The 12,428-nt window shown below is 38.4% G+C and overlaps 1 protein-coding gene across 9 annotated transcripts in view; it reads left to right on the forward strand.

The window, feature by feature from the left end:
• Positions 1-12,428, forward strand: part of mxt (Eukaryotic translation initiation factor mextil) — a 95,232-nt gene that overhangs the window by 46,956 nt on the left and 35,848 nt on the right. For all 9 annotated transcript variants that reach the window (XM_053795063.2, XM_053795071.2, XM_053795070.2 and 6 more), the window contains one exon: positions 11,104-11,189. In XM_053795063.2, the coding sequence (XP_053651038.1) occupies positions 11,104-11,189 (86 nt within the window). The remainder of the gene's footprint in view (positions 1-11,103; positions 11,190-12,428) is intronic.

The raw sequence follows: 12,428 nt of genomic DNA on the forward strand, positions 1-12,428 counted from the left end.
AGAATTCTTCCTTCATAAGCCATGTGTCATAAGAGGCGACTAAAATGCCAGGAGCAAGGGGCTCGTAACCCCTTCTGTATAAATTACTAAATTTAAAAAAAAGTTTTTTTTCTTTTTGGGTCACCCTGCCTTGGTGGGATACAGCCAGTTCATTAAAAAAAAAAAAAAAAGTGGTACCTTGACTTAAGAGTTTAATTCGCTCCGTGACCGAGCTCGTAACTCAACTTCCTCTTATATCAAATCGATTTTCCTCGTTGAAATTAATTGAAATGCCATTAATCTGTTGCAGCCCAAAAAAAAAACATCCCAGGGGCAGGAGGAAATACCCCTACCATCCGACTTAGGACCGAGTTCGGTTCTGAGAAACCGGTCATAAGTGGAAATGGTCGTAAGTCGAACTTTACTACTGAATATAAACAAAACATTTTTGTAATGACTTTATTTTGTTTTATTTTGGTATTTCATGTTTTACTTTACTTTTTATGTTGTTAGTACTGTATTTTATACTGTAAGGTTTAGGATAAACACTGTGTACAACACAAATAGTTGTTTGTTTCCCAGAAATTTGGCATAAAAAACACGGTCGTAAATCGAGTGGTCGTAAGTCGAGCAGGTCGTAAGTCGGATGGTAGGTGTACTTCAGTATAACACTAATATTGTAGGTAGTAGGTTGGTAGACAGCAACCACCACGAGAGGTACTACTGTCCTGCCAAGTGAGTGTAAAATGAAAGCCTGTAATTGTTTTACATGGTAGGATTGCTGGTGTCTTTTTTTTCTGTCTCATAAACATGCAAGATTTCAGGTACATCTTGCTACTTCTACTTACACTTAGGTCACACTACACATACATGTACAAGCATATATTATATACATACCCCTCTGGGTTTTCTTCTATTTCTTCTAGTTCTTGTTTATTTCCTCTTATCTCCATGGGGAAGTGGAACAGAATTCTTCCTCCGTAAGCCATGTGTGTCGTAAGAGGTGACTAAAATGCCAGGAGCAAGGGGCTAGTAACCCTTTCTTCTGTATATATTACTAAATTTAAAAGGAGAAACTTCCGTTTTTTCCTTTTGGGCCACCCCACCTCAGTGGGATATGGCTGGTACATTAAAAAAAGAACACTAATATTAACTCTTTGGCTTACTTATCTATCAGAATTGATATAATATGACATAATAAACACTATAAGTAACATAGAAACATATATACTCTAGAATGGATAAAATAGGCCATAATATAGCGAGTGTCCAGGACCAGTTCGAGCATATAAAATCATTACCGCTCCTTCCTATAATGTGTTCTTTGGTCCTGGGTAAGAGAAAACTTGAGTTTTTGAGAGGCTAACTGCACTAGATCACTAGTGCCGTGATATATGAATACTGTATCTTGGAAGTAAGTTATTGATTTTTCATGAAGCCCACCATTTATTATTAAAGTAAATGCAATAATATTGACAGGAATCATAAAAAAATTGTTCTAAAGTTGGCTTGTAGAATATTGGAAATATTTTAAATATTTTGGGATTTGTGTGGGAGTAAAAGGCAAGATATTTTGCAAATGTTAAAAACTTAGCAACTTTATTTTTTTTGTAGAATAACTAAAGATAAGTACATGATTACCTCCAGTGATGTGTATGTGTATATATATATATATATATATATATATATATATATATATATATATATATATATATGTCGTGCCGAATATGTAAAACTGGTCAATTAGCAAGAACTCATTTAAAATTATGTCCTTTCTAAAATTTTCCCTTATACGTTTAAAGATATATTTTTTTCATTAATGTTGATGTAAAAATTTATAATTTTGCACCAAAAGAATCTTAGAAAACTTACCTAACCTTATTATAACAAGAACAATTTATTTTAGCCTAATCCAACTAAATATATTTTAGATTTGTTTACAATAATTTAATACTAAACAAACACAGTGAAATATATTTTTTTCGTTAGGTTCAGAAAGATTTTGGCGAAATTATTGCATACACAAATTTTCACTTGTCCTATATGGCAAGATGAACGTTGCTATTTAAGCCAAGATCGCAAGTTCTGCCTATTCGGCACGACATATACATATATATATATATATATATATATATATATATATATATATATATATATATATAATTATATATATATATATATTATATATATATATATATATATAATTATATATATATATATATTATATATATATATATATATATAATTATATATATATATATATATATATATATATATATATATAATATATATATATATATTATATAATATATATATATATATATATTATATAATATATATATATATATATTATATAATATATATATATATTATATAATATATATATATATATTATATAATATATATATATATATTATATAATATATATATATATATATATATAAGGCAAGCGGAAACCAAGCCTGTGCACATACTATGCACTTGGTATCTGCTGGCATGGGAAATCTGGAAAAACAGATGGGACATGCAACTATGACCACCCTAGAAAATGTCATGCCCATATGAAAACAGGAAAATGCAAACTCCCTTCCTGTAAGCTTTTTCACCCTGAAATGTGTACCTCTTCAGTACAGGAAAGACTGTGCTATAACTTAAATTGCCAGGCATACCATCTAAAGGGGACAAAAAGATACAAAACATCCAGGCCAGGGGAAAACCTGGGTAGCCACAGCCACTCAAGAGGGAGAGGTTTTTTAGTGCCAGGAAGGAAAAAAAACTGGCAGGAAATGGCAGAAATCGTACACCAAATCCAGTCATTCCTGGAGTGGAACCACAGTCGATGGCCTCCACTCCAAACCAACAGATACAGATACTAATGCCGGAAAAAAAATCCCCCCCCAGTACCAACAATACCACCAGTCCGATAACATTCTTCTTTGCAAATATACAGGGTCTAAAGCCAGCTACAAACAACAAAATACCTTTCATCCGTGGACTGCTTGCAGAGGCAAAGGCAATGTTCGCGGCTTTCACTGAGACCCACATAAAGGATCACTTGGACAACGAAGTATGGATCCCAGGTTACAACCTATACAGATGTGACAGAGTGAACAGGCAAAAGGGGGGGGGTTGGCCTGTACATTGCAGAGTCACTTGTTTGCACAGAACTGCTTAATGCCTCAAATGACGTAGTGGAAGTTTTAGCAGTAAAGGTCGAGAACCAAAACCTAGTCATTGTGGTAGTCTACAAGCCTCCGGATGCAACATCCCAGCAATTCCAGGAACAGCTGTTAAAAATTGACCACTGTCTGGTAAATCTTCCAGCTCCTGCACCCAACATCTTGCTCCTGGGGGATTTCAACTTAAGGCACCTAAAATGGAGGAATATAGCAAATAATATTGTTGCAGAAATAACACCAGGAGGCAGCTCTGATGAAAACTCACACTCACACGAGCTTTTAAATCTCTGCACAAAATTCAATTTAAACCAGCAAATAATAGAGCCTACAAGACTGGAGAATACACTAGACCTCATCTTCACTAACAATGATGATCTGATAAGAAATGTCACCATATCAAAAACAATATACTCAGATCACAACATAATTGAGGTTCAGACATGTATGCATGGAGCCCCAGACCGACAAAATGAGACTAGTCATGAGGGAGCATTCACCAAATTCAACTTCAATAACAAAAACATAAAGTGGGACCAAGTAAACCAAGTCCTAACCGATATAAGCTGGGAAGATATACTAAGCAACACAGACCCAAACTTATGCCTAGAACAGATTAACTCGGTGGCACTCGATGTATGCACAAGGCTTATTCCTCTAAGAAAAAGGAGGAGTAGATGTAAAATAGAAAGAGACAGGCGCTCCCTTTACAGGCGACGGAAAAGAATAACAGAGCGGCTAAAAGAGGTCAATATATCTGAAATGCGCAGGGAGACACTGGTCAGAGAAATAGCAAGCATCGAACTTAAGCTAAAAGAATCCTTTAGGAGTCAGGAATCGCGGGAAGAACTAAAAGCCATAAATGAAATCGAAAGAAACCCAAAGTATTTCTTCTCCTATGCCAAATCAAAATCGAGAACAACGTCCAGTATTGGGCCCCTACTTAAACAAGATGGGTCCTACACAGATGACAGCAAGGAAATGAGTGAGCTACTCAAGTCCCAATATGACTCAGTTTTTAGCAAGCCGCTAACCAGACTGAGAGTCGAAGACCAAAATGAATTTTTTATGAGAGAGCCACAAAATTTGACTAACACAAGCCTATCCGATGTTATCCTGACGCCAAATGACTTCGAACAGGCGATAAATGACATGCCCATGCACTCTGCCCCAGGGCCAGACTCATGGAACTCTGTGTTCATCAAGAACTGCAAGAAGCCCCTATCACGAGCCTTTTCCATCCTATGGAGAGGGAGCATGGACACGGGGGTCGTCCCTCAGTTACTAAAAACAACAGACATAGCCCCACTCCACAAAGGGGGCAGTAAAGCAACAGCAAAGAACTACAGACCAATAGCACTAACATCCCATATCATAAAAATCTTTGAAAGGGTCCTAAGAAGCAAGATCACCACCCATCTAGAAACCCATCAGTTACACAACCCAGGGCAACATGGGTTTAGAACAGGTCGCTCCTGTCTGTCTCAACTACTGGATCACTACGACAAGGTCCTAAATGCACTAGAAGACAAAAAGAATGCAGATGTAATATATACAGACTTTGCAAAAGCCTTCGACAAGTGTGACCATGGCGTAATAGCGCACAAAATGCGCGCTAAAGGAATAACAGGAAAAGTCGGTCGATGGATCTATAATTTCCTCACTAACAGAACACAGAGAGTAGTCGTCAACAGAGTAAAGTCCGAGGCAGCTACGGTGAAAAGCTCTGTCCCACAAGGCACAGTACTAGCTCCCATCTTGTTCCTCATCCTCATATCCGACATAGACAAGGATGTCAGCCACAGCACCGTGTCTTCCTTTGCAGATGACACCCGAATCTGCATGACAGTGTCTTCCATTGCAGACACTGCAAGGCTCCAGGCGGACATCAACCAAATCTTTCAGTGGGCTGCAGAAAACAATATGAAGTTCAACGATGAGAAATTTCAATTACTCAGATATGGTAAACATGAGGAAATTAAATCTTCATCAGAGTACAAAACAAATTCTGGCCACAAAATAGAGCGAAACACCAACGTCAAAGACCTAGGAGTGATTATGTCGGAGGATCTCACCTTCAAGGACCATAACATTGTATCAATCGCATCTGCTAGAAAAATGACAGGATGGATAATGAGAACCTTCAAAACTAGGGAGGCCAAGCCCATGATGACACTCTTCAGGTCACTTGTTCTATCTAGGCTGGAATATTGCTGCACTCTAACAGCACCTTTCAAGGCAGGTGAAATTGCCGACCTAGAAAATGTACAGAGAACTTTCACGGCGCGCATAACGGAGATAAAACACCTCAATTACTGGGAGCGCTTGAGGTTTCTAAACCTGTATTCCCTGGAACGCAGGAGGGAGAGATACATGATTATATACACCTGGAAAATCCTAGAGGGACTAGTACCAAACTTGCACACGAAAATCACTCACTACGAAAGCAAAAGACTTGGCAGACGATGCACCATCCCCCCAATGAAAAGCAGGGGTGTCACTAGCACGTTAAGAGACCATACAATAAGTGTCAGGGGCCCGAGACTGTTCAACTGCCTCCCAGCACACATAAGGGGGATTACCAACAGACCCCTGGCAGTCTTCAAGCTGGCACTGGACAAGCACCTAAAGTCAGTTCCTGATCAGCCGGGCTGTGGCTCGTACGTTGGTTTGCGTGCAGCCAGCAGCAACAGCCTGGTTGATCAGGCGCTGATCCACCAGGAGGCCTGGTCACAGACCGGGCCGCGGGGGCGTTGACCCCCGAAACTCTCTCCAGGTAAACTCCAGGTAATATATATATATATATTATATATATTATATATATATATATATATATATATATATACTATATTATATAATATATATATATTATATAATATATATATATTATATAATATATATATATTATATAATATATATATATTATATAATATATATATATATATATATTATATATATATATTATATAATATATATATATCATATACATATATTATATAATATATATATATATTATATAATATATATATATATTATATAATATATATATATATATAATATATATATATTATATAATATATATATATTATATAATATATATATATTATATAATATATATATATTATATAATATATATATATATTATATAATATATATATATATTATATATATATTATATAATATATATATATATATATATATATATATATAATATATATATATATAATATAATATATATATATATATATATATATATATATATATATATATATATATATATATATATATATATATATATATATATATATATATATATATATATATATATATAATATTTAGTTAGTTAGTTAGTGGACCCCACCTTACGATATTAATCCGTTCCAGAGAGCTCATCGTATGCCGAAATTATCGTAAGGCGAATAAATTTTCCCCATAAGAAATAATGGAAATCAAATTAATCTGTGCAAAACACCCCAAAGTATGAAAAAAAAAAAATAAATGAAATATACATTTCCCTACAAAGAAAACAATGAGACATGCACAATAACTACATAAATAAATGTTAAAATGACACTTACCTTTATTGAAGAGTATTGATGAGTGATGAGACACTGTTTTTCTTGAACACTGGGATTTTCAGTGATACATGAGTAAAAGCTTCACTTGGCAATCCCCACTAGCATTACAACAAAACAGGAGAGTTAGCCTGTCTTTCACAGGCTTGTGTCCTGGGAGTGCCTTTTCCTCCTGAGTAATGTAAGTCCTGTTTGGCATTGTCTTCCAGAACTGGCCTGTTTCGTCACAATTGAACACTTGTTGGGGTTGGAATTTTTCAGCTTCACCATGCCTTATCACACTGTGTATGCCACTACAATTCTTAAATCTCTCAAACCAACCTTTGCTGGCCTTAATTCACCAATATGAGCACAAGCTCCAGGCATTTTTTCCTGTTCACCTGGGTGTTAGTCAACTGTTGTGGGTCGCATCCTGGGGGACAAGATTAAGGACCCCAATGGAAATAAGTTAGTCCTCGATGATGCACTGGCTTCTTGGGTTATCCTGGGTGGCTAACCCTCTGGAGTTAGTTTCTCGGTAATTGTTTCCCGTTAAGCCACACGTGGTGCAGCAACAGCTGACCGTGGTGCATTATTATTATTATAATCAAGGGGAAGCGCTAAACCCATAGGATTATACAGTGCCTGGGCGGGATGTGGAAGGCATTCAGGCTTAATTCGGGGAACTGAAGCACAGATCCAATTCCCTAAATCAAGAGCCCCTCACCAACATCAAGGAACCTCCCCTGAGGGGAGCTGTGGTACAGCAACAACTAACCATGGTGCAGCAGCAGCTGACTGGTACGATAGTATTTCTCACCCTTTTTACCACAGGGTTGGCACTAGAAGCTTTCTTTGGGCCCATGGTGGCTTATTTAGCAGTTACAAGCACTATAAACAATGGAATAATACAAAATGTATCGAATGTATGCATACAACCGGCCACCCTGGCTTGTAAACAATGACGGCAGTCCAGCTGATGCACACAGGCTGGACGGACAGGTTTGGGAGGAATAACGTTTGGCGAGTTTTTTTTATCGTGAGGCAAGGCAAAATTTTTACAATAAAATGTATCGTATAGCGGATTTAACGTAACGCGATGCCATCGTATGGCGGGGGTCCACTGTGTATATATATACAGTGGACCCTTGACCAACGATGGCATCGTCTAACGTTAAATCCAACTAGCGATACATTTGAACGCAAAAATTTTGCCTTCACTAGTGCTAAAAAACTACAACACGATTCGTTCTGTTCGAGACGCGTCCACTTGTGGCCAGTGTTTACAAGCCAGCCAGCCACCGCCGTCCCATCCAAACATGCAATCGGAACATTTCATATTATCTCAGCGTTTTTAGTGATTGCACCTGCAAAATAAGTCACCATGGGCCCCAAGAAAGCTTCTAGTGCCAACCCTACAGCAAAAAGGGTGAGAATTACTATAGATATGAAGAAAGAGATCATTGCTAAGTATGAAAGTGGAATGCGTGTCTCCGAGCTGGCCAGGTTGTACACAAAACCCCAATCAACCATCACTACTATTGTGGCCAAGAAAACGGCAATCAAGGAAGCTGTTCTTGCCAAAAGTGCAACTGTTTTCGAAACTGAGATCGCAAGTGATAGAAGATGTTGGAGACTGTTATTGGTGTGGGTAAACGAAAAACAGATAGCAGGAGATAGCATATCTCAAGCGATCATATGTGAAAAGGCTAAGAAGTTGCATGACAATTTAATTAGAAAAATGCCTGCAACTAGTGGTGATGTGAGTGAATTAAGGCCAGCAAAGGTTGGTTTGAGAAATTTAAGAATCGTAGTGGCATACATAGTGTGACAAGGCATGGTGAGGCTGCCAGTTTGGACCAAAAAGCAGCTGAAAAATATGTGCAGGAATTCAAGTACATAGACAGTGAAGAATTGAAACCTGAACAGGTGTTTAATTGTGACACTGACAATGTTGTGAAACACTTTAGGAATGTCATAAAGGAACGGGAGGTACAGGCCTCTATGGACAGATATGTTGTGCGACAGAGGTCCAGTGACTCAAGCTGGTCCTAGTGGCATTAAAAGAAGGGAAGTAACCCCGGAAAAGGACTTGACACCTCAAGTCCTAATGGAAGGATTCCCCTTCTAAACACTAACACCATCCACACTCTCCCCTCCTCCCATCCCATCAGTCATCACCAGATCTTCAGTAAAGGTAAGTGTCATGTAATTGTACATGTCTTCTTCAGTTTGTATGTATTAAAATTAATATTTCATGTGGTAAAATTTTTTTTCAATACTTTTGGGTGTCTTGCACGGATTAATTTGATTTCCATTATTTCACACACACACACACACACACACACACACACACACACACACACACACACACACACACACACACTCACACTCACACTCACACACTCACACTCACACTCACACTCACTCACACTCACTCACACTCACTCACACTCACTCACACTCACTCACACTCACTCACACTCACTCACACTCACTCACACTCACTCACACTCACTCACACTCACACACTCACACTCACTCACACTCACTCACACACTCACTCACACTCACACTCACTCACACTCACACTCACTCACACTCACACTCACACTCACTCACACTCACTCACACTCACTCACACTCACTCACACTCACTCACACTCACTCACACTCACTCACACTCACTCACACTCACTCACTCTCACTCACTCACTCTCACTCACTCACTCTCACTCTCACTCTCACACTCACTCACACTCACTCACACTCACTCTCACTCACTCTCTCACTCACACTCACTCACACTCATTCTCACTCTCACTCACTCACTCTCACTCACTCTCACTCACTCTCACTCACTCACACTCAGTCTCACTCTCACTCACTCACTCTCACTCACTCACTCACTCACTCACTCACTCACTCACTCACTCACTCACTCACTCACTCTCACTCACTCTCACTCACTCTCTCTCTCTCTCACTCACTCACTCTCTCTCTCTCTCTCTGTCTCTCTCTGTCTCTGTCTCTGTCTCTGTCTCTCTCTCTCTGTCTCTCTCTGTCTCTCTCTCTCTGTCTCTCTCTCTCTCTCTCTCTCTGTCTCTCTCTCTCTCTCTCTCTCTGTCTCTCTCTCTCTCTCTCTCTCTCTCTCTCTCTCTCTCTCTCTCTCTCTCTCTCTCTGTCTCTCTCTCTCTCTCTCTCTCTCTCTCTCTACACCCCCGGTATTCGATATTAATCCGTTCCTGATAGCTCATCTAATATCGAAAACCGAATCAATTTTCCTCATAAGAAATAATGGAAATCAAATTAATCCGTGCAAGACACCCAAAAGTATGAAAAAAAAAAAAAAACTTTTACTACATGAAATATTAAGTTTAATGCAATAGAATAATTACAATAACAATAAAATAATTGACACTTACCTTTAATGAAGATCTGGTGATGATTGATGGGATGGGAGGAGGGGAGAGGTGTTAGTGTTTAGAAGGGGAATCCCCTTCCATTAGGACTTGAGGTAGCAAGTCCTTTTCTGGGGTTACTTCCCTTCTTCTTTTAATGCCACTAGGACCAGCTTGAGTCACTGGACCTCTGTCGCACAACAAATCTGTCCATAGAGCTCTGTACCTCCCGTTCCTTTACGATTTGTCTAAAATGGGCCACAACATTGTCATTGTAATAGTCACCAGCACGGCTTGCAATAGCTGTGTTAGGGTGATTTTCATCCATAAAGGTTTGCACTTCAACCCACTGTGCACACATTTCCTTAATTTTTGAAGTAGGCACAATGGATTCCGCAACTGGCATAGGCTTCTCACGGTTAGCCCCAAACCCTTCAAAATCTTTCTTAATTTCCATACTAATTCTTGCCCTTTTTACCACAGGGTTGGCACTAGAAGCTTTCTTGGGGCCCTTGGTGACTTTGCAGAAATGAGCACCAGACAGTGATATGGATAATATGGAATGTACCGAATGTATCCTTAGATGCGCGCACACTGGCTGGCTTGTAAACACTGGCACACACGGGGCAGTTCAGGCCACACGTGGACAGGTCTCGTACGAATCATATCGAATACCGGGTTTTCAATCGAATACCGAGGAAAATTTTTTGCGGTATAATGCATCGAATACCAGATTTATCGAATACCGATGCCATCGAATACCGGGGGTCCACTGTAATGTATATATGTAATATATATATATATTTTTTTTGTTTAATCAATTATAGCTCGGACTGTGGCTCTCAACTCATAGCAAAACGACTGAGCGACAGCTCATAACTCGGAAAACTCGTAAGTTGGGGCCCTCTTAAGTCAAGGTACCACTGTATTTGGCACAGTATTACTTTCCTTGCATAATTGCTCCAATTCTAAGAAGAAAATGTCCGTTTGCAGACGGCAAAATTGGTGCTAGACGAGTTCTTCAGTGGTGAAAGGAATTTAAACAACATTGCTCTGCTCCTTGGTACAGATGCAAGCAGGTTAGTATATTAATTAGGAAATTAAAATAAGAGAGAACAAGGTAGTGTAATTTATTTAATTTGTTTTGCTTAGCTTGTTTGCTTCTGCAAGTTGAATACCTCTTGTCTGTATAATGCCTTTCTTCTGCCATCTACCTGTTCCTTGGGATGGTTTTGTGAAGATTATTTGTGAAGAATATTCCTCATTCATATCAAGTGTATTTACAACCAGTACCAAAATTATTCATGTCATATTAATTTAAACTGCCAAACATCAAACCATGGGACAGGTGGTGGTTTGAGCCCATAGTGAGTACTATAACTTCACAACAGTATGTAAACCACTCGGTCAGCTGGCTGAGTGGTTTACACACTGGCTTGGAGTTTTAGGACTCTTGCCATGTTTTCAAACTGCAATGTAATCTACTTCAAAATAACAATAATTTACAAAGGGTAACACACGCAGCTTGTAAAGTGCAGGCCAAGATGAGTCTGTGTCTTCAACAGGGAGAACAAGAGGCCAAAATTGCAAACTAAGAAAAAGGTGCTAAAAGGATGCTAGAAAATATTTCATAAATAGTGGTAGATTTCTGGAATGGGATCCATGAGGAGGTGGTATTGTATGTGCTATAACCACTGGAAACTACACAGTTAATACCAAAATACTAGAGATTAAATAATTTTAAGCTGACCTATGTATAGATTTGGTCAGCTTAAATTTATTGATATGCCACATAGTTCTTCCCTGTAACTGTAAGTAGGTTATTACAAAGCCACTAAGTTACTATTCACACAAGATCCACCCACATGTAATCACTAAAACCTAGCAGAGGGCAGATTTCTGATAGAAATGGTCTTCATATAGATAAACTAGTGTAGGTGGGAAGTGCAGTGCCAGGACTCTGAAGGATGGATGGGGATATGGCACTTTTGGAAGGACGGCTAATAAATAAAAGATGCTGGGAAATGGCCTGTGGTGGTGCAAAATGGCCTGTGATAAAAAAAAAAAAGGTTGTATAATGAATGTACTAAAAAAACAGGCATTCCTGAATTAGAACAAATTAATTCGAAAGTTAACACTACATATTTCGTAGCAAAACGAGGTTACAGGAAAACACACTTGCCATTACTTAATCCTCAAGCTGTCTAAGGAAACCTTATGGTTTCTAATTGTGGTGAAGGGTAGTGAAAATGTGGAAATAAAAATGCAGGCTTACCTTGCTAATATAAGTTAACAATACAGTGTTGTAACATTTTTTT

The sequence above is a fragment of the Cherax quadricarinatus genome, chromosome 72 (genome assembly GCF_038502225.1).
Source record: "Cherax quadricarinatus isolate ZL_2023a chromosome 72, ASM3850222v1, whole genome shotgun sequence".
Taxonomy (NCBI): domain Eukaryota; kingdom Metazoa; phylum Arthropoda; class Malacostraca; order Decapoda; family Parastacidae; genus Cherax; species Cherax quadricarinatus.